Source organism: Psittacula echo (assembly GCF_963264785.1).
Source record: "Psittacula echo genome assembly, chromosome: 7".
Classification (NCBI taxonomy): Eukaryota; Metazoa; Chordata; class Aves; order Psittaciformes; family Psittacidae; genus Psittacula; species Psittacula echo.
Genome location: NC_137740.1, coordinates 16945887 through 16968575, shown reverse-complemented (window position 1 = coordinate 16968575; position 22689 = coordinate 16945887). Strand labels below are relative to the sequence as shown.

General features: G+C 45.5%; 2 protein-coding genes across 4 annotated transcripts; both read left to right on the top strand.

Moving 5' to 3' along the window:
* The first annotated feature begins 346 nt into the window (after nt 1-346).
* SUMO3 (small ubiquitin like modifier 3) lies at nt 347-3570 on the top strand. Its single transcript, XM_080623018.1, has 4 exons — nt 347-525; nt 885-1013; nt 3190-3261; nt 3434-3570. The coding sequence occupies exons 1-4, from the start codon at nt 505-507 to the stop codon at nt 3494-3496; spliced, it is 285 nt and encodes a 94-aa protein (XP_080479144.1). The 5' UTR covers nt 347-504; the 3' UTR covers nt 3497-3570.
* Nucleotides 3441-22284, top strand: UBE2G2 (ubiquitin conjugating enzyme E2 G2). 3 transcript variants are annotated; one of them, XM_080623015.1, is made up of 6 exons: nt 3441-3581; nt 10347-10382; nt 10470-10515; nt 15966-16084; nt 18566-18706; nt 20361-22284. In XM_080623015.1, exons 1-6 carry the CDS (start codon nt 3500-3502, stop codon nt 20471-20473), a joined length of 537 nt encoding a protein of 178 aa, XP_080479141.1. In that variant the 5' UTR covers nt 3441-3499; the 3' UTR covers nt 20474-22284. The 3 variants fall into 3 exon arrangements, with proteins under 3 accessions (XP_080479141.1, XP_080479142.1, XP_080479143.1); XM_080623016.1 differs by lacking the exon at nt 3441-3581 and adding an exon at nt 5271-5455; XM_080623017.1 differs by lacking the exon at nt 3441-3581 and adding an exon at nt 5517-5640.
* Nucleotides 22285-22689: the final 405 nt, after the last annotated feature.

Sequence of the window (22689 nt, the reverse complement as noted above, 5' to 3'; positions counted from 1 at the left end):
ATGGAGGCTCGGGGGCTCTTCCCAGTTTCTGGCCCTGCGGGGGGCTGCGATCCCAAGGGGAGGCAGCCCTGGCACAGCCGGGGGAACATCAGCAGCAGCGGGAAGCGCTCCTTCCCAGGGCGTCCCTCCAGGGGATCCTTCCCGCACCCCCGTGCCCGGCAGCGGGACGCGCGGCGCACAGCGCCCCCGTGCGGCTCGGCGGGGACGCAGCTTGTCCGCGCACCCGCCCCTCCGCCCGTGGCACTTCCGGTTCCCCGTGACGCACTTTCCAGAGCCGCCCGGGGAGGTGCGCGCGGCCCCCACAGGCCGCCCCCTCACGTGACCAGGAAGGGGCCACCAATGGGCACGCGGGGCGGCTGGGCGCGGGGCGGGGCCAAGGCGCGCGCTCTCGCGGGTGGCAGGAGGCGGCGGGAGCCGAGGCGGGAGCCGAGCGCGCGGGCGCGTCCGTCAGCGCGTGCTGTCCCTTCCCCTCCCCTCTCCCCTCCTCGCCCCTGCCCTTCCACCATGTCGGAGGAGAAGCCCAAGGTGAGGCGCGGCGGGCGGGCAGCGGGGCGGCCCCGGCGCAGCGAGCCCCGCCGAACGGGCACGCACACAGGGAGAGCCAGGCCTCTCCGCCGGGCCTTGGGGCAGGGCTGCCGGTGGGCCCCGCCCCGCCCGGCGGCGTGCGGCGGCCAAGATGGCGGGGTGGGCCGGGCCGGGCCTTGCCGGGGCGCGGCGGGAGGAGGAGGAGTAAGCGGCGGCTCCGCGCAGCCCCGCCGCTGTGGGAGAGGCCGCCCGGCCCCTGCAGGCTGCAGCGGGCATGGAGCGTGCCTGGGGTGGTGGCGGGGCTCGTCCGCAGCACGGCCGCGCTCTGACCCGGCTGTTTCTTCACGCTTTTCCTCCAGGAAGGCGTGAAAACAGAGAATGATCACATCAACCTGAAAGTGGCGGGGCAGGATGGCTCCGTCGTGCAGTTCAAAATCAAGCGGCACACCCCGCTGAGCAAGCTGATGAAGGCATACTGCGAGCGGCAGGTAGGCACGGGGCTGCTCCCGGCCCACCACCTTTCGCGGGACGGCCCTTGGGGCGGCGGAAGCTTCACTGCTTGTCTGAAATACCAGTGCATCAGGGTGAATGTATCCGGGTGTGCAGGAGAGTGAGGACTTTGGATGCTTCAGTGTTAAAGTTTTCCCTTTGCTGAATGAAAACTGCCTCTTCCGCTGAAAGTGCCTTGTGACAGCATTGCTAGCCAGCGAGTTCTGATCCTGGCTCTGAAGCCAGTTCTCTGAATTTTCAGCCTCATAACCCTCAGTTCTATCATCTCCAGAAACCTGATCAATTTTATGTAAAGTGTGGTTTCTGTTTGGAAAATGGAACAAAGCAAATTCCCCAGTGCCACGACCCCTGTTGTGGTTTTGTTTTCTCCCCTCACGTGTCTGTCCTGTTGCCCATTGCAGTTTGGACTTCCGTATTCTGCAGGTGGCAGCCGTGTGCTTAGTGTCAGATGGAGGCTGTTTCTCAGTGCTACCCTGAGCTATTAAATGGGAGAGGGGTTTATCCCTGCAGTCCAGTTCCTGAGCCTGTAGCACTCGATATAGACTGGAAGCAGTGGTGCAGAGCAGAGGGAAGGGACGCAGATGCCTTTTGGAATCAGAGTGCGGTTCTGTTTGCTGCACTTCCCATGTCCGTTACTAGCATGATCCTTGCTTTGCTTACTCAAAACTTACACTCTTCCCTGTCCCATGCCTGATGTAGCATAACGCCTCTTGGGTTGGGAATGGGAACTTGTCCTGGGTTCAGCTGTAAAAGTGATTTTTCTCCTTCTTAGTAGCTTGTGCAGTGCTGTGTTTTTGACTTTCAGCCTGGGAACAACGTTGGTAACACACCGATGTTTTTAGTTGTTGCTCAGTAATGTTTACTCTGACAAAGGACTTTCTGAGTCTCTAATGCTCTGCCAGTGAGGAGGGGCACAAGAAGCTGGGAGAAAGCAGAGACAGGACACTTGACCCAAACTAGCCAAAGAGGCATTCCATACTGCAGCACGTCATGCCCACTTATGTAAACTGGGGGCAGTTACCCAGAAGGCCCAGGTCACTGCTTGTGTCAGGCTGGGTATCAGTCAGCAGGTGATGAGCGGTTGTATTCTCTTCCCTTGTTATTTCCCTTATCATTATTATTGGTGGCAGCAGTAGTGATTTGTGTTATACCTTAGTTACTGGACTGTTTTTATCTCAGCCCATGGGAGTTACATTCTTTCGATTCTCCAACCCATCCCTCCAGGAGCAGGGACAGCGGAAAAGGAGAGAGTGAGCGAACGGCTGCATGGTTCTTAGTTACTGGCTGGGCTTAAAACCAGGACAGAACTGAATACATGGGGTCTTTAGAGAAGCCCGGGGAATGCTTGTGTTCATGTGGCTGTGTGTTTGGTTGGAAGAGTGAGTCATGGGGATTTCAAATGATTTTAGAAGGCAAAGCAAAGACCTGGATCCCTGAGGCAGGGAATAAAGACTGCCTCTTGTGATTAAACACTTTCAGAACAGGCATGAATTCAGCTTAGGTTTTAAGGGCAAGTTCAACTTACTAATGTTAGACTCCAGTGTTTTTCTGATAAACCTTGTGAGCAAAAATCTGTGTCAGGTCCTGCAAATTCTTTTTCCCTAGGCCTTCTTCATGGTTCCTTTTCTCATAAGAAGATAAAGAACTAGAACTGGGAGCAGATGCTTGGCATGAATGAAAACTTGTCTTAACTATGGGTAGTTGGTGCTGGTAGCTAGTTACACAAAAATGTCATTTTTTCATATTGTTTTAAATTGTTTTCCTTGAGTCAGCTTAATCTAACGTTATCTCTGACTGCATGAGAAACAATTGCTGCTCCTTGTGGACTGTCCTCTGAGGCTTTACACAATGGTGTATTGATTGACCTGTTCTTAAATTATCTTTGCAAATTAACTTGTGCTGTTTGCGCCTTGCAGAGCAGGATCCAACCAAGTGCCAAACCCACACCTGTGGTTCCATATAGAGTCCTAGCTGTGACAGCAGCACAGCAGGAGGTCACTCTTAACAGCTCTCCTTCCTCGATTTCCTTAGCAACATAGATGCGCTGATTCCCCTCTGGTTAAATCTTTTGTGTCTCAATTTTGTTAAGATTTATTCTGACAGTAAATCTGTAAATGTTTTGTTTGAATTCATATTAATTATTTTAACTTGCAGGGCTTGTCAATGAGGCAGATTAGATTCAGATTTGATGGACAGCCAATTAGTGAAACAGACACACCTGCACAGGTATGAAAAATACTTTTACTGCAAACTGCTATACAAATATTTTGATACCTGCATGCAGATCAAAACTGCACCTCAAATGCTCTGTTATCAGTACTGGTTGGAAGTGGAGAGCTAAGTGCTTTTGTAACCACGTGTATTCAAAGCCTTGCATTTTCCATGTTTCTCTAAACAGCTGGAGATGGAAGATGAAGACACTATTGATGTGTTCCAGCAGCAGACAGGTGGAGTGTGTTAAGACATGCCATCCCTTGGAGAAGAGGAGTTTAAGGATCCTCATCACAACCCTCTCTCTCATCTGTCCTTGGATTTGCTATTAAATAGTAAGCAAATGAACATGCCAATCACACAAGATCCTTTGAAACTTTAGAGGACATTTACCAAAATTGCTTGTTGTCTTTGACGTACTGCGTGTGCAAGTCAAAACAGTATCTGCAGGGATTAATCTGTACCTTCAATTGGGCCAATTTGATTTAAGTCCAGATTAAGGAGTATGCATTGTCTGTCTGCTGTTACCTTTTTTGTTATTTCTTTCTTTTTTAATTTCTTTAAACCTGTGGCCTAAATATTCACCCATGTGTTAGGACATGGTGTGTTCATTGCTGGCTCTTGCCCTTCTGTTTAGTTCTAACCATGTAAATAATTCAGTATACGTTCATACCGCTGATGAGCTGAAAAGTTTCCTTTCCAGATATGCTGAAGAGAAGGAAAGGAGATGCTGGTTTTAAGGTTTTTAGTGTGTGTTCAAACACTGTTCCTTCAGAAGCTGTAAGGCTGTAACATAAGGCTGGTACATGCAGATACAATGCCTAGTATAGAGCTGGAGTTTAAAATACTGCAAATTTACGTGTGCTTTGTCATATTATGATAAAGTAATCTGAAATACACTTTTTTAATGCAGGAAGGAGGTTTGTCCTGACTTGTTGTCAGAACCGGAGTTAGCAGAGCAGCTAGGACAAAAAACTAATGCTCGTGATAGAGCAGCAGTACTTTTGTTGTGCAAGCTTATAAAAACAAGAAACCCATCACTGCATTGTCAGTGGTTTACTCAGTGTGGGGCAGAACCTGTCACCTCCTGCTCCCTTCAGCATGGCTCTCATTTTTCAGTGAAAACTGCAAGCATGTGGCCTCAGGTTTCTTTGTAATACTTGTTTTTGGTAGATTAACTTGTTAAATGGGGGGGGAAGCATCTTTCAATGTCACCAGGCTGTATGTGCAGAAGAGCTGTCAAGAACCTGGTGAGCAAGAGAAGAGAGAAATGTGTATACAGGTGTTCAAAATAACCATCTGTTCTAAAGCCTCCCCAAACTTGATGAATTTTAAATGCATTTGTGTGATGGGTTTGAGCTCTGTGCAGAGTGTGGAGCCAGTTCCAGATGAGTTTTTGCAAAGGCCAGGTTGTAGGTTGTCCACTGCTGCTCCGTGGGATCATTACCTGCCTTTTATATCCACCTGACCCGTTTGGCCATGTTGGATCATCTCCCGCTTGCTGGGAATCTTGCTGGAAAGGCCCTTATTTTCTTTTTCATTTTCTTGTATATGGGCTGGGGTGGGACATCCTGTAGACCTCACTGTTTATTCACCAATTTGTACATTTATTTGTTGTCCTTTACTATTGTATACAGTAAATATAGTTTGGTACTCTGTCTCCTGCCTTACCCTTAATACGGCTGTGCTCCTCTCACTTGGCTGCTCATTTCCCTTCTTCGGGGGAAGGTGTATGTGGCAGCGGCGCTTCAGCCATCCACTTCAGAAACTCAAGGTAGCAGAAGCACATGGCTGGGTATAAACCTCTGGGGTTGCTGGTGCACCCTCCGTCAGCTGTAAACCCACCCTCCCCGGGGAACTGCTGCACAATATAACTTTGTGCACTCTTTATCGCCCCTTCCACATGGAGCGGCTGGAGTGCCTCCCTCCGTGTCTGCGGCCTGTTTCCTGAGGGATCACCACCAGGACCGGGAGTTTCTCAGTTCCCTGTCGAGCCGCCTGGCAGAAGCTGAGTTGGTCGCCCCGGGGACGTTCTGCGCATGCGCACCTTCTGCGCTAGGAGGACTAAGTGCGTACCATAGAGGAGGAGCGGGCAGCCGATCAGCCTCAAACCGTCCTCTCTAGCCGGCTTTCCGGAAGTGGCGGTGGCAGCGGCGGGGCCGCGCCATGGCGGGGACGGCGCTGAAGCGGTTGATGGCCGAGTACAAGCGTGAGTGAGGGCAGGGGCCGGCACCCCGTAGGCTTCCCGCTGCCCCTCCTCACGGGATCCTTCTTAAAGCCTGGGAGGGACGCGGGCCGCGCATAGGCGGTGGCGGGGTAGGCCGCAGGCCTCCCTGTCTGTGCGCCGCGGTGTTCCAGGCGGCGCTCGGCCCGCAGCGACGCCCGAGGCAGGAGGTTAGGGCGCACCGGGGTGGTTGGAGTGCGGCTGTGGAAGAGGGAGGCACGGGCGGCACCGCTTCCCGCTGCCGGGTTGCTCTCCTTGCGCCGTTGCAGCAGGCGGCTGCCTCTGCTGGGACACCGAGCGTTGTGTGCGCTTGGTTCGCATCTGCTTTCCCGTCTATCCCATTCTTTTTGGGGTTTTCCGGGTGAAATTTTCCAGGCGGAACGAATTGCGGCCACGGAAGTCTCTGTTGCAGAGCTTTGTGGCCTTAACTAGAGGCGTTTGTCAAGCCCTTAGCGGAAGCGCAGCAGTTAATAGCAGACTTTAAGCTTAAATTTAGTGGTCAATGTCAGACTTGTTCGTTTAGAAAGCTGTGTAAGATATGACTTGCAGGTGGTGGTGAGCGGTGGCTGGATCCCCTGGGGACATCCAATTTCTTCTGGGGGAGTGATCTGCTCCCCAGTGAGCTTGTAAGGTGTCCAGAGGTGGCTTTTTTAGGAGGACATATTTTTTTCCTTTTTATTTACCTGGTTGCCTTTGTCCTGTAATGTTGTAGCTTTTATTGAAGGCAAGAAAGTAATATGGAGAAAAAAAATCAAGTGTTTGGTAGGGGAAGGATGGCATTGGGCTATAGGAAGTGCCTACAAGAAATCTGAAGAGGGACTTTTTACAGGGGCCTGTAGTGACAGGACAAGGGGAAATGGCTTTGAGCTGACAGAGGGGAGATTTAGATTAGATATTAGGGAAAAGTTCTTCCATATGAGGGTGCTGAGGCCCTGGCACAGGTTGCCCAGAGAAGCTGTGGCTGCCCCATCCCTGGCAGTGTTCAAGGCCAGGTTGGACGGGGCTTGGAGCAACCTGATCTAGTGGAAGGTGTCCCTGCCCATGGCAGGTATGAGCTTTAAGTTCACTTCCAACCCAAACCGTTCTGTGATGATTCTATGAACTGGCCTGCTCTGGTGAAGGTCATTTTAGAGCTCCCAAGGATGCCCAGGGATGAGGAGCTGTTTCTCATTTTACCATCACTTAGTGGAAGACTCCAGCCTGTATAAAACAGAGTATTTATGGGCACACTTCCTGCCAGTGTAGTGTTTATTTTCAGCTGCTCTGCAGAGTACAGGTCTCTAACCTGACCCATCATGCAGGTATTTGCCAGGCTGGGGCTGGCCTGGGCCCTGCTGCCGGGGTGCTGCCGGTAGCTCCTGGGGCTAGGGAGCAAACCCCATCATGCGGTTAAGCAGGTGAAGCTGGTGCTGACAGTGTTTGGTTGAAGCCTGCATTTTTCTGTTGTAATCCTGAAGCACAGACCTGAAAGCTGCAAAAATACTCAGCTCTGCTTTTATCTGTTCTCTTAAATAAATCCCCTTGGTCTCAAAATCAAGGTTTGATCCTTTATTGTTGAGAAGCTGTGAGATCTTACTAGAAAGTCTATATGAATGAATTCTTTAGGAAAAAGTGCTGTAAAACAGCATCAAAAAGAATTTGATGTAATGCTACAGGCAGATATTAAGTGAATCTTCTCTGTGTAGTTTCCCAGGATAGCATTTATCATGAACTGAGAGATTTTGTTTGTGAATTATGTTAGTTCTGAGATTTCAGAATTCACATTAAAAATACCCCTTCACTGTACAGAACAGAACGTGACAGTGCTTCACTGGAGTGGGTGCTTCCTTTCCTTATTGCTTGGAGAGAGCGAGTTCATGTAGGACTACAAGAAAGCTGCTGCACTGGTGTGGGTTGTGATGAGCTGCTCTCTCCAGGGGGAAGAGGGTTGAACATTTGCAGTAGGTCTCTGTAGCTGTCCCTGTTAAACCTGCTTTGAAAATGCTCTTTCCTGAGCATAACATGAAATATCTCAGACGCACACAGTGCCATGTGTCTGTGTGAGCTCAAACTGCCTTGTGCCAATTGGATGCTACAACAGAGAAGAGAAAATAAAACAGAATTTGAGGCAGATTTATAAGAACAAGATTCTGGTTTCAAGCATCTTCAGTTCAGATGCTGTCAGACACTGAAGTGAGTATGTGCCCTTAATATTTCCCAAGTCTTGTGTGTTTAGTCACCTTGGGGATATGCTAAATTGATACACTTTTTAGACAGCATACTGCTGAACTTCTCTGTTAAAAATATGATTGGTCTTTTTATTAACTGCTTTAACAAAAGGGGTTTTTTTAGTTCTTCTCTTTTTGGCTTAGGTGTAATTTGCCTCTAATGACTCCCTAATGAGCAGTGAAATTAAAAGGGAGTTGTTGATTGTGTGCGCTAAATCTGCCCCATGTTCCTAATAGAAGCATTGTACTTCAGTAGTGTCAGTTCTGTTTCATTCAGTCTCAGCTTACAAGCAAAGCTTCAAAGTAAGGTTAGGTCAGCTGCTACAAGTTAGGACTTCATTGTGTTTCCATTTGGAAGCAAATTCCCTGACTGCATGCAGCAAAATTCCCCTGCAAACCAAACAGGATGCCTTGTGTAGGATGTGAAGATGGAAACCTCTCCAAATGCTCTCCAGTGCTGAAGAGCGACATTGCTGTGAATTGGGTGGTGTGGGCTGCACCACCATGGGCTCCTCCAACATGCACCCAACACGTGTCTGAGCAGGGAGTTCCCCACAACAACAGGCATGGGGTCCCGCAGCTCCAGGTGAATGTGATGGAGCTGTGGTGGCAGTGTGGCAGGAGGGGCCCTCTGTGTCTGACAGATCCGCTCCCACCTTGATTGTCCCACAGATCACAAGGTTCCACTCCTTGGAGGTTTTTTCCTAGATCCACAGTCACCAGTCAGCCATGGAGCTGCTGCATCCAGGGCTCCTGTAAAGCCTTTCTGCTGGTCTTGCCCATCAGAGGAAGGGGATTGAGGGAGGTGGCTTGTGGCTCTCACTTTGTGCAAGCTGTCTCTCTCAAGTAGCTGGTGTAGTTTGAGGATCCATGTTTCCCCGTAAACTGTGCTCCCATTTTCCCTTTGAACAGCTCTAGAAAAATCACAGAGTAGGATGTGACCATCCATGTGGAAAAGGAGTTTGTTCCTTCCTCAGTGACCAGGTATAGTAGCAGCCACTCAAAATCAAAGCTCATGTGCTCCTGCACTGCCCAGTTACCACTTTGCCTGATCCTTAAGGATGGAAACCTGTTTAGCACTTTGGTCAGTGGCAAAGGGAAATCATGGGAAATCAGAGGGATTTTCTTCTTAGAGGGAGCCACAAGATGGAGCAAATGATTCCAGGAGCTCCTGGGTTTGCCATCTCCCTCTTTCTGTCTAAAAACGTCAGCAGGAAAAGCTGTTAGATATCCACTCTCAAGTGGGAAAAGCCTGCTCCTTAACACCAGGATGTAATGGGAAACTGTAACGCTGAGTTTCAGTCTGCTTGCTGTGCTTTTGAACTTCAGTTGGAGAGGTCTGTGCCAAAGTTAATGGAATTCTCAATGAACAGAGGAGTTTTGCTGTCTTTCCTGTCAGTGTATCTCAGCATGGTTTTGAATCCAACAGTAACTTAGATATTTTAAAACAAAATTCCATGTGCTGTTTTGTGCAGCACTACCCACAGCTTGATATATAGCCTCATGGAAATCAGGTCAAGTGTCTCGTTTATCTCTTTGGGGCTTCCCATATTCCCTGAGTCCATGTTCCTGCTTGTTTTCATGCATAGGAATGTGTGTGGTGTTTCCTGTGACTGTGTTTTATGTGTTATGGGCTACTAGTTGTCCACAGGCCATCAGATAGGAAACACCATTCTAGGTCAGCAAAACATTTGGCCTGCCTTATTACTGTCACCTCCTCCAGTCTGACACTGTCGGGCTGTCAGCCACTGCCACCAGTCCTGCCAGCTGCCCTGCATCTTGCTTGGAGCTGTGGGGCTGGTGTTGAGCCCCATCAGGGACTGCAGGTCCACTGGGTACCTGTGCATGGTTGAATTTCACCTTGTCAGCTGCTTACTACTCCACAGGACCTTGGAAACCAGAAGTCGATGGTCATTGCATTGGATAGCAGAAAAATGGGTTATTATTTTATCTGCACACAGAGGCCTGGGCTTCAGCAGGCTTGAAATTGGGTACTGATGCTGGAGGTTATAGTATGAATTGGGAATTGTACTAGTTTCCTACAGAAAATGAGGATTGATGGGTTCACACTTGCTGTGTACAGCCATGGCTGCTTTCTTGCTGCTTTGTTTTTGATTCACCTATTCCAGGCCACACAGGGGGAGTTGGATTGAATTCAAGGAAGAGAGCTGCTTGTCGAATCTCTCTTGCTTCGGCTTCTCCAACTTTCTGTGTCGTTTTGGTTTCTAGTGTTGAGATGCTGTCAAGTCTGAGTTGGTGTAGAGAGGTTAGAGGTTTACAACCTGTATTGTCTTCAGGCTGTTGAGTTTGCACCTGCAGATACTACAGTGGTCCAAAAGCAGAGTTTCCCATGCTTTGTAGAATGACATTTTTTTCTTCCTTCTCAGTTTTAAATTGTTGCCCCTGGGAAGACAGGAGTTTTAGGAGCCCGAAAAAGCATGAAAAGACAAATAATTTTGCCTAGAAAACCATTGCATGAAGAAGTTACATTGTAAGCAGTGAGATTCTGGGCCCTCTTAATGGGAAATTTTGCCCAGTGGTGTCCTCAAGGTTTTCTCCAAGGGTGTTTGCTGGTAGGGCTTCTGTGCTAAGCTTTGGCCACCCAAATGCTAGCCAAAATGCTTGGTTTTGGAGGTCGTGTTAACCTTCCTTGTGTTTTGTTTTTACAGAGCTGACCCTGAACCCACCCGAGGGGATTGTAGCAGGTGAGGAGCTGAGCAGGGTTTGTGCGTGGTGAAGTTGTAGCTTTGCGTTGAGGTAGCACTAAGCATTGTTTTGTTTTTATTTCATAGGACCTGTGAATGAAGAGAACTTCTTTGAATGGGAAGCTCTGATTATGTGAGTTAATACAGTTTTGTATCCAAAATCAGCATTTGCACACTGTGATTAGCTTCTAGGAGAACAAGAATATAAAAAATATACCAGTTGTGTGTAACATCAGCCTTGGCCTTTGGGAATTTCTTTTCTGACATGAACAGGGAATTATATTTGGAATTTAAAGAGCGTGACAGAGGCAACATTGGGACTTAAGTGATCATTTGTTGTACAGGTGTCATGATAATAAGCAACTTAGAATCACAGAATGGTTTGGGTTGGAAGAGACCTTAAAGCTCATCCAGTTCCAACCCCCTGCCATTGGTCAGGGACACCTTCCACTAGACCAGGTTGCTCCTAGCCCGTCCAACCTGGCCTTGAGCACTGCAAGGGTTGGGGTAACCATACCTAAAGCATAAGTAACTTGCAAACTTGACAGGAATCGTCATTTGGGCTCCCTTGGATATATGTTGCATATATGAACACTGTATGAAACAATGAATTGTTTGTAGATCACGCAAACCTATTGGGAACATTACTGGGCTGCAAATACAGGCTATGCTTTTCTCGTGTTTTAAGTGGAGCAAAATACACAGATTATCAGGGATAGAAGAAGAAAAAAAATCAATGTCTAAAATAAGTTCACTTGCTCTTCAGTTGTTTTTTTCCAGAAAAACAGAATGGGATTGAGCTGAGAAGGTAGTTCAACAAAAAAAAAAATCTTGAATTTTACACTTCATGAATCGTCTGGTCATGTAAAGATATTGGGTGCAGTGGTTCTGTGTAGAAAGCTCTTTTCTTGGTGAATACCTCTGGTCACTACCTTTTGTGGTTTGAAAGGTGGCAAAGACTTCTTTACAAAGCTGTGTTCTCCCCTTCCACTCCCAAACTGTTGGGTACAGTTGTTCATAGCAAAACTTGCCATGAAAAGACAAAATCTTCTTGCCCAGCATCTTACAAGCTGTCTTCTCTCTTGCTTATACTCTTTTACTCATGCTGTACCCTTCTTTGGAAAATTTGGTACGTGTAATAACTCATGATCTTTACACAATAAGGTTCAAGAAGAGTAGGGGAGAAGAAAAGAGACCTTTGTCACTTGGCTCTGACATATTACACAAATACTACAGAATTAAAAGGTGAAGATGCTCTAAACAGCTAAGTCTGTATTGAAGCTGATGGTCTTGTTAGGGTTCATCCAGGCTCCGTATTTCATGACTCTTTTAGTAAGGGTTAGTGATTTCCTTTCCCTCAGCCAGTGCTAAGGAGCCCCTGCTCGCAGCATCCCTGCTGTGCTCTTAGCAGGTTTTCAGTGCAACCACCAGTGCTGACTTATGAGATTCCCAACTAGTGTGGGTGGCAGAATTTCCCTGTCTCCTCTATTAACTTGGAGCATGTTGTCTTGGGATCAAAAACAAGATTTCTGTGTCTGGGGGTCAGGCATACAACCAGTACAAAAGCTTCCCGAGCTGTAGCACATCACCTATTCCACACAAGCTGGCTGTGTGGGTGATCCTCCTTTATGGCAAGCATGAGCCTCTGAGTTATTTTAGGTCTGGTAAATGGAGGTTTGGATTACCACTGCTTGTTTGCTGATTGATATGAGGAGTTGGCAAATACCTCTGCTCATGTACAGCAATTTATTCTGTAATAAACAGATTGTACTTCCTGGGAGCTTAGTCCCCTGAAAATAAACACCTGGCATGGAAACTGGTGTCAGGCAACAAATTACCTAAGAGTTTGGCTGCAGGGTCTTATGCTTTTTCTTTCTGCAAGTGGGATGTCTCTTCTGAGATATGTGTTTTGTAATGTACCAAATTTGAGTTCAGACAGCTGTGCATTGCTTAGAGTTTAGAAATCCCAGAAGATTTAATGAACTTCTTGGAATATGGAAGGAAATTCCTGCCTATTGGTACCTTCTCCTAGCAGAGACTATGTAGTTAAGTAGAGTTTTCACGGGGGACACACAGAAGTACTTTTGCATTTGTTTCATTACCTAGAAAATACTTTTTCTTATGTTTCCCATAACAAATTCTTAGACAACAGAGGAGCTGCTTGCAGACTTGAAAGCCCTTTAAAGTGCTGAGTGTTGAGCTTCAGGCCTTTGTCAGTGCAAAGTGAGGGGCGGAGGCACTTTCATTTTGGTTTCTGTATTGTGTGTGTCACATTAAATTATATTTTAAGATCTGCTAAATTCTGAAGCTGTGGTACAATAGAAACATGTTTACCATAAACATGTTTGGTTACTTTCATCTTTTTACACAACTCTAATAGTAGAAATGTTTGCATACATTTGGAAAGCAAGCTAAATGACTTGTTTGTGTTTGTCTGTGATTATCTTCTCTAATGTTTTGTAATCTCAAATGTGCTGTGTGAGATTCGGGGAATGAAAGAAGTAAGGGTGAGGAAATGAAGTAAAGCTGGCTTTAAACTTTTAGAGGGATGAAGTGCGAAAGGCAAGTGGTGTAGTAATGAAGAGAATACTTCTATTTTTTTTCTTTCACCCAATTTATGTAAGCCTAGAGCACATATAATGGCAACTAAATAAAAAAGAGGCCTAAGAGAGAAAAGGCATTGCCCATTTATCAGTTCTGAGATGGGCTAGGTGATGTTACAGAGATTATTGGAAGAGTTTGGCTCAGGGGTAGAATAATGCTGTTTAAAATAATAGTAATAATAATTTGTATTTCTGGTGTTCTTGCCTGTAGTAGCAGTGCTGGAGAAATATTAAACATATACATGTTAAGGCTGATTGACATGTCTAAATGATGGAACAGTTCTTATGCTCCCAAAGTGAGTGTAATGGATCCAGAACTGAAAATACAACGTGAACTTTCTGAACAGTGGAGGTTTGGAGCCTGGCATGAAATACACTCTTTTGATAAGACATCACACAGATGCTGCATTAGAGTATGTGAAAGCCAGATCTTTGCAGCAGATGACTTGTGATGAGAAATAGCCCCAGCATGTCAAGAGTTTACCATCATAACAGTCATTACTGTAGCATTGCACCGTGTTGTGCAAGTTTGTGACTTCAGCTTTTCAAGACCAAGTTTTGTCCTCTTTGGTTGGCATATACAGGTGTGTGCTATTAACATTTATCCCTAAAAGACACAAACCTCACATAATTGTTAAGAGCTTTATTAGCCTAAAGGTTGTTTGAAAACTAAACAGGATAAATCGAAGTCAACTTACCAAAAACCTGTCTAGAAAAGGTAGTTAGATATATAATTAGGCTTATGAATTTGTTTAGCATGGAATTCCCCTTTTCAGCATCTGGTGACTGTGGGTTTTGGTCTTTTTCCAGCATCCTTTTACAAATAAGAAACCATTTACAACTGTACGTGAAGCTGTGATTACAGAATTAACTGTCCTTGTCAATGTGCTTTTCCCTCGTATTTTGGCAGATATACCCACCATCCTTTTCTTCCCCTTGCCTAAGTCAGCTAGCTTGTGGAGTTCAGAGTTTCTTATTTTCATGCTATGTCTTATGTCAGCAGAGTTGTTTGTCGTATCTCTCACACAACTAAGCAGCTTAGTTGTCTGGCAAGTCATCCTGTATTTGTGCTTAGGGGAGCCCCGACTGAGGTGCAGGACTTTGCACTTGGCCTTGTTGAGCTTCATGAGGTTTGCCCAGGCCTACCTCTCCAGCCTGTTCAGTTTCCTCTGGATGACGTCCCTGCCCTGCAGCGTGTCAGCTACATCACACAGCTTATTGCTGGCAAACTTGCTGAGGGTGCACTCAATCCCACTGTCCGTGTCCATGAGCTTTGAAATCTTTGCAGAGCAGGTGGTGTGATTGCAAAAGGTGCTTTGCTCTTTACTTCTCTGGCCCTGCCAATGTCCTTTTTGAACTGAAAGTGATGCTGTCAAGTTTGAATGTTGTGGCCTGAGTGTTTTGTAGTCGCAAATGCTGTCTTGGATCAGCTTTAATCATTTCTTTGAAGTTGATCCTGGCAGCACTGAATGGCTAAAACAAAAGCATTTTGCTCACAGAATATAGGTCCTAAAATGGAGCATGTTGGGTTAATATATTTGACAGAAGAGCCCTTAAGGCTGTGTATTTGCTCTCAAAACAGAACATGAGACACCCACTGGCTTTTCAATGGGTGTATGTACATACTCTTAGAAGTTCAACAATAAGCCTTTAAAATGCAGCTGGAATTAAAATGTTCATGAAAAAATGCATTCAGATGCGAAATGAATCCTGACCAAATTAGAGAAAAGGCCAGAAAGGGATCAGAATGGTTGAGCTGGTTAAACTTTCATTCTTGCTGTATGTTGATGCATTCCTCTAATCTTACCTGCCAATGTCAATGCTCAGGGTTGAATCACGGCATTCTTGTGTTTATCTATCAGCCAAGTCTTTCTGAATCCCAAAGTTCAGGAGAGTGAGCCTTCTAGGGCTTTAGGTTTTGCTGGGCTCAGTTTTCTTTTTCTGTAGATTACCACTTGCAGTCTTAGCTGTTAGGAGTCCTTGAACTTTCATGTTCTTTTTGGCATGGAGAGTGTGCATTGTGAAGAGGAGGAAGCATTAATATATTCCTAAACCTTATTTCCCAGACAGTATAACCCTTGTCTGAAAAGCTTTTTACTGAATACATAAGGTCTTCTTGGCTAAGATTTTCAAGTGGTGAAGCTTGTTTTGTACTTTCCAATCAAGGGAGATCATGTTTGTGTTATAACTTCCACATGGTGCATCAAGTTTTAATAAATCATGGCTAAGAAAACTTTTTGCTCACTGTCCAAAAGCGTTTTGCATAGGGAGGGTGAAATACTTGTCTTTATATTCTCAACTTCATTGCACTTTGGACTAGATGGTGAACACAAGGAAATGTTTCTACAGGAGCTCTGATGAAGCCATTTGTTCTCTGTGTGCACTTAAGGGTGTGTAAACTAAGTACCTTAAGTCTGCAAAGAGACATTGTTGTCCTGCATCTAGCAATTATGGTCACTGAGCTTTGTTTGTATTTTCATAAAGCATTGTTGTGGGGTGTTTTCATCAGTCAGTGATAAGTGTTGATGGGTGGTTGTGCTAGAAACTGGCAGCTTGAATCTCCGTGGGTTTTATAAATTATTTCTGAGCTATAGCATTTGACATCTCTGTCTTGTGCAGCATAACAGTATCTTCAAAGGCACAGGAGTCCCACACCTGCCTCTGCATTCTCTTGACATGCAGATGCTCAAATCCTGGAACATGCCTTGGAGCCAGATACTCCAGTTTTATCCAGACACACCCTGCTAATTAAGCAGTGTTGTGACCTTCCTAGTAATTTAGTGTGCAAGCTTTGATTTCCCCCTTCCCTCCCAAGCCCCATATTTGGATTTAAGTTTATGAGGTGTGGGGTAAGAGTGCGTTAACTCTTTGTTTTCTGAAGGAGATTGATATGGCCTAAACCTCATGTGTCTCATTAGACAAGAACTTGGGTGAAAGAAGTATTTAAAACTCTGGTGAATAGCCTTTTATCTGTTTCTAGGGGTCCAGAAGACACCTGTTTTGAGTATGGGGTGTTCCCTGCTGTTCTGAGCTTCCCACTCGACTACCCGTTAAGTCCTCCGAAGATGAGGTTCACGTGTGAGATGTTCCATCCGAACAGTAAGTCTGATGCAGCAGGACATGTGGGAAAGTGGGTTGCTTGTGCACCTTAAAACCTAACTTTTGCAGCAGGAGGGCTGGCATCCTTACCAAGGGTGATTCTCTCTCAGGTTTAGCAGTATTTCTGATAGTACACACAGAGTGCTCTGTTCAAGCAGATGACATGTTTGCAGGTATTTAATATTAAGGGTTTTCTGGCCTTTTCTCTGTAATTCTCATGGTGACAAGATTATGTTAAGACTTTTCCGTGGAAGTAACTGAAGTGGCTGAATCTGTATTCTAGGCTATTAGGCCTCTGCCACTTGAGAGCAATAAAACAAAAATGCTGCCTTCCTGCCTAATGTTTCCTTCCCAGCTGACATTCCTGCACTTGCATAAGACAAATCTTAATCTCAGCTGGAAATCAATTTATTTCATCCTATTCCAAGGAGTTTTGTAATTTCTTGAAGTTCTGTTCTTCCCTCCTCAGAGTACCACTGATGCAGATCCTTACCCATTTAGTCCACATCTTTCTGTTCTCCTATGAAAGACACCTGCATATTACAGTGTAGAACTGTGCAGACATACATGCCCAAGGCAGTATAGCATCACCTCTGAAGCTCTGATGTCTGCAGCAGTGCAAAGTTTGACACCTGGAAACAGTGTGGCCGCATTGGCATCTTGCTTCAGCTGGACTCATTCACGCAAACTTCTTGGCAGGACTGGTCTCCGTGAGAAAGTCCATGTCCACACAATACTCTGCAGCTCCAGTTTTGGCCTTGGCTTGAGGTTTACTGCTGGCAGCTGCTTTGTGCACAGCATAGCAGGGAGGAGTGGGGTGTGGAGAGGCACAAACTGCCTGACTCTCATGTGTTACATGTGAGTACTTCCTTAGTGGGGTTTAGTGGAATATACTGGATGGTCAGCTTAGCTCTTTAAAGTCCTGTGATTCTGGGTGATGTTAATCTAAAATTGAGATCAGCAGAAGTAGACTCTAGAATTGTGCTTCTCAGGTGGGGTTGTGATGGTCTGTTTCTACCCAGACAGGCTGTAGAAATTGGGTGGCTTAAGTGCTTACTCCTCCACCTGTAAGGAATTGCAAGGATAATGTTTAAGAAGTCTGCTGTGTTCCCTTATCTTTGCAGTTTGTGTTACATACGTGGGGAAACTGAGACACCACAGAACTATCTTCTCTTAAAATTATGTTCATGGATGCTCTGGTGAAGATAACTTCAAGTAGTAGTTAATGGCAAGTCTTGCATGAGCATTTAATGACAAAGTGGGAAGATAAGTACATCAGAGGAATCAACCTTTGCTGTCTTGACTGTCCTGCTGTGGTCCAGCTGTTTTAAATGAGGTTCTGCATACAAACATTAGAGTAACTTACAAGTGAAATACCTTCTACCAGTGTGTTCTTAACTTGCAAGGAGAAGTGCTGATTCAGCACGTGCTGTTTTCACCTCTTCCAGCTATGGCTAGACCAGCTCCAGTCCCCAGCCTGGGGCTGCAGGAGGGGATGTAAATAAAAGTCTTCCAAAGTGCTTACATATTGCAGGCTTGTGCAGACATTAGCTGAGTGAATGGAAAGAACTGAAAATGAGCACAACTGCTTCCAGCAGTTATTCCCTCTTTTTGTTTTGTCTTGTTTTCCTGGCAGTGGCACAGGTTGGTCACCCAAGGAATGGAAGCACTGAAAGTACTGGGCTGAAATTGTCCTTCCCTGGGAGGCTGCAGCTTTAGGCTGTGTTGCTAAAGCAGTATTTCAAACTCTATTCTCTCTGTGTTGCCTCTTCAAACTTTCTTTGCCCTCATTATCAAGTCAGCGGAGCCCAGTGTCTCTGAAGATGACTTGTACTGTTGCAGATGCTTTGCTTGCGCTAAAGGTGGGAGGGGAAGGTGGCTGTATACTTAATTGATAGGTTACCTTGTTTCCAGGCAATTTAATCCTGCTGAGTTTTAAGCAAAATTAAAAGCAGTAGTCTGAACTGTTCTGGTTGCACCTCCATAATGTTCAAAATAGGATCAATTATATTGCTTATAACATACCAATTTTCCTCCTTGCTGCAGCAGAGCAGGTTTGCTTAATTCTTTTTCCAGTCTCAATCTCATGAGGAACTCCCAACATGCATTCAGTGCTGTGTGACTGTTGTCCTTTGATTTAAAGAGGACTGGTTACCTATGTGGAACTGTGTCTATGCATAAATACTTGCCTTGTTCCACCAGGCTGCATCTCTTATTTTTAACACAGATCCTGTCACTGGTTATTACATGACAAAAATGCTCCCAGCAGGCTTCTGCTGGGGAAGGATGACTCAAGTTTATCAGATTTGCTTAAAAGAGATTTTTGCTAGATTTCTGTTAGATTTTGTGTCCTCTTGCCTTTGGAAGAGGCTTAGCTTCAGTCATAGGAAGGCCAAGTCCAAATACTAATCTCTGCTAAAGATCTGGAGAGGTCAAGTATTTCCACTGAGTAACAATCAATCCCCTGTACTTCTTGTGCAGTTTACCCAGATGGGAGAGTTTGCATCTCTATTCTTCATGCTCCTGGGGATGATCCCATGGGATATGAAAGCAGTGCTGAACGGTGGAGTCCTGTGCAGAGTGTGGAAAAGATCCTCTTGTCAGTTGTTAGCATGCTGGCAGGTAAGGACTGCTGTTTTATTAGCAGTAGCTCAGATAGCAGTTACTGAGTTAGCTAGAGCTGCTTCTTGCTGTTTGATGTTTTTTAAATGAGCAAAGGGCATTTAAAGCTGCTCAGCAGCAGTGGAGCAGATGGTGATGGTCACATGGGTCCAGAGGCTCCCCAGGTTGCCTGCTCCTGCACAAAACCCAGGCTTCATCTTTGTAGTTGTCTGTGATGTCCATTCAACTCTTGCAGGTTGTAAAGGTATTGATTACAGCCCATGTTGGATTTGGATTTAGAAGCTGGTTGAGCCAGATCCAGCCAGTAGGGTGAACTGGAGTCCATGGGAGATTAACAAGCCAGCACCCTCCATTTCTATTTGTTATTTCTCATGTACCCCATTCTGCCATCTGTGGTTCAGAGGAAGGCTTCTTCAGAAGAGGAGTGGGGTGAAAAAACTTCTTGTGCAGCCTTTTAAATGGCTTTCCCTAAATCCAGCAAGGGTTGTGATTCAGCTCTGTTGACGCAGAGCTCCCTGAAAGCTGCATCTGTTTCCACATAGTGGACAAAGGAACTGAACTGCCTGAAAAGAACAGAGATGTGTCCCTCAGAATCGGTTTTTAATGATAAAAGATTTTAGACATCTACTGTCTTTTAAGGGCAGGCCATCAGCATTGTCCACTGTGTCTCTTAACTGTGGAGGTGGTGAGGCCCTGGCACAGGTTGCCCAGAGAAGCTGTGGCTGCCCCATCCCTGGCAGTGTTCAGGGCCAGGTTGGACAGGGCTTGGAGCAACCTGGTCTAGTGGAAGGTGTCCCTGCCCATGGCAGGGGGTTGGAACTGCATGAGCTTTAAGGTCCCTTCCGACCGAAACCAGTTTGGGATTCTGTGGTTGAATCAAGAAAGATAAGAGACCAAGATGTCTGCTATGAGCTAGATTGGAGTGGATTTGGACTAGTGTGTGAAGCAAAGTGGGTAGAGCATGTTCCATTTTAGTCATTTGCGTAATCCTGTCAACAGTTGTCCCACTGTATGCTGACCATGAGCCCAATGAATCCCATGTTGCAGCTTACCTCTGTACAAAATTAAGTGTTGGAGTCATGGGGTTGTGATGTATTTTGTTAAATGCCCTGAAATCCTTGAATGAAAGATATTACAGAAATGAAAGCATTTTAAGGGTTTTCTTGGTCTGTTTTGTTGTTTTTTTAATAGAACAAGCTATTCCAAAGTGTGATGGAGCCTGTTTGGGTGGCCTGGTAAGGAGGGCTTTGAGTCTGTGAAGCTGCAAAACCAGAAAGAGACATTTTGCAGGGAACAGCATGCAGTTTTACACCCCCTTGACAGCACTGGTGGTGCCTCATTGTGGTGTTCCATGTGCATGCTGGGGCTCAGCTGCTGAGAGCATAAACAAAAGAAAGTATTGCTCCTCTGCCACTTGTCTCTACCTAAACTCAACCTTGCTGTGATACTCTCTTGTGAGCAGTTCAGTCAGAACCATTTGGGAATCCAGTGGCTGTCACTGGATTTTCTTTCTAGTGATGTTTCTTTAGTCCCAAGCAGGGGAAGCGTGTCAGAGCCACAGGGAAGTGGCAGTACAGGGGCATTATTGAAGAAGTGAGAGGGTCTTGCTCCATTGCCTGCCTGTCCACCTACCTTTCAGTCTTTCTCGTTTCAGAGCCAAATGATGAAAGTGGAGCCAATGTAGATGCCTCCAAGATGTGGCGGGAAGACAGAGAACAGTTTAACAAAATTGCCAAGCAAATTGTGCAGAAGTCACTTGGACTTTAAGCTCACAGAGACTGAAGTATTTTGTATTCCTCTCCACCTGAAAATGAGCAGTGCTCAGTGCTGGTACCAAAATGGAAAACTTTGCGAAACTATTGGCCTAATTCTTCTTATCATTTGTTATTTATTTACCATCTCTTTTCTTCTTCCACTGCTCCAGAGAAGCCTCTAGTTCACTCACTACATTGTGTGTGCAAGAGGAATTTAATACTAGGGGAAAATACAGAGACAATGCTGTTTCAAAGGCTGCTTGTTGCTACCTCACTTTATGATATGGAAAGCCTGGAGACTTTGCAATCTGCAGCCCACCTTTGCCAACCTGCTGTTTGAGAACAGTGCTGGTTTTAATCACGTGCTGGAAGAATTAGTTGTATGTTTTTATAGGTAGCATTGCATCTGGAGCACCAGTAGACAGGAAATAATCGGTCAGTTTTATTATACTTATTAAGGACAGCATTTGCAGTCAGAACTTATATGAAGAGTATAGTTATCAAGAGAGGCTATAAAACAAGGTTATAGTCAGGATGCATTTGGAAAGAAAGTGATTGTGCAGCATGTAACTGTAAGAGAAGATTTAGGGAGTTGTCAGTGGCTGGGAGTCCCCTGTAACACTGTGCATTTGTATTGAGCCTTTGAGTCAGTGTCTGCTTGGAAATAAATCCCAAGAGCTGCTTTATTACTCCATAAAGACACTCAGTTGTAAACTTTACATTCAATTAGAGGTGCAAGATGTAAAGTCTGGATTCTTGAAACAGTTTTGGTCACCATGGGCAAGGTAGGTCGTTGGCAGCCTGAAAATCCAGTGAGAATGTGTCTGCTCCAGTGGACATATAATAATATCTGCAATAATGTCAGCTCCTCTTCTGTTGACATTTGGGTGTTGAGAGGATAAGGCACTACTGGCCTTTGCCATTACAGCCCAGGTCAGCTGTTCTTAACTTCAATGGAGACAAACGTGATGAATTTTATAAAAATTAACTGTAATACTACTTTATGCTGCCTGCAGTTGTGTATTTAAATATGAGTCAGAGAAGACACTGACTGTGTTTGCTGGAGGATGGGAGATGCAGGTTTTGAACTGCAAAATATTGTAGCCAACCACTGGTGTGGAGCATGCAGCAAAAATCTAGCTGCAAGGATCAGTTTGTAAAGCTGCTTAGAGGCCACTGGTGACTTTTGTGGTTTGCAAGTGAATTTCTTACGTAGGTCCAATTCTTCTCCAATTTACTACAAGCAATAACACACCCACTGATGTGTGTGACATGGAAGGAGTTGCACCATGGAGAGAGCTTTACAGAGGCAATTGTGCGCTTGCCCCTGTGTGCAACTCATCAGTATTTATGCCTTGCAGTCTGTGCTGCGTGTTCACATGCTGCAGATCACAGTATGCCATTGTTCTGCACCTCTGAAGTTTGTATTGCCACAACTTGCTGATTTTACCTCCTTGTAGAAGTAATTCTTGCTTTGGTGTAAGGATGGAAGGGGGACTTGACATAGTTTGGGAGCAGAAGTGATGAAATAGTGTTGTACCTAACTAGTATTTCAAGGTATACAGGAAAATGTAGCACTTCTACGCAACCTGGGAGCATTGTTTGAATTTTAGTGGATGAAGTGTTGCTCCTGGGAGTACTGCAGCTGCTTTTGGAAGTGATGCTGGAGAGCTGTGAGCACCACACAGTGAACGATGGGTTCCACAGACATGGCAAACGTGGGCTTTAAGTGCAGAGTATTCTATTCACATGTGCTCTCTCATTATTTTATGGTGGGATTTAGTCTGTATACTGAAAATAAAGTGATTATATTTTCTCCTGTCATAGATGTATGCAAATATATTGCAGTGGGTGTTTTTATGGGTAACCAATTCTGATTGGTCCAAAGGAGTGGAGAGTTTATTCTAACGCAGTTGAAAACACGGAGTGGTTTACAGGAGTGGAAGAGTTGACACAGTGGCTTGGGCTTTTCAGGCAAGTGTCTCTTCTCTAATGATGGCAATGACTTGATAATTCAGAGAAAACTATAAAAACCTGACAGCTGGCAGATGTGATGCAGTTTGCTTCTTACAAAGAACTTGCTATGATCCACGTATCTGGCCTAGGAAGGTCTGGTTATGGCAACCGGTGAATCATGAAATTTAATATTTCATTCAAAATTTGCTGATATTAGCTCTCACATTTGAGGACAAATATCAGTTCCTTCTGACAATTTCCATAGTCCCCAAA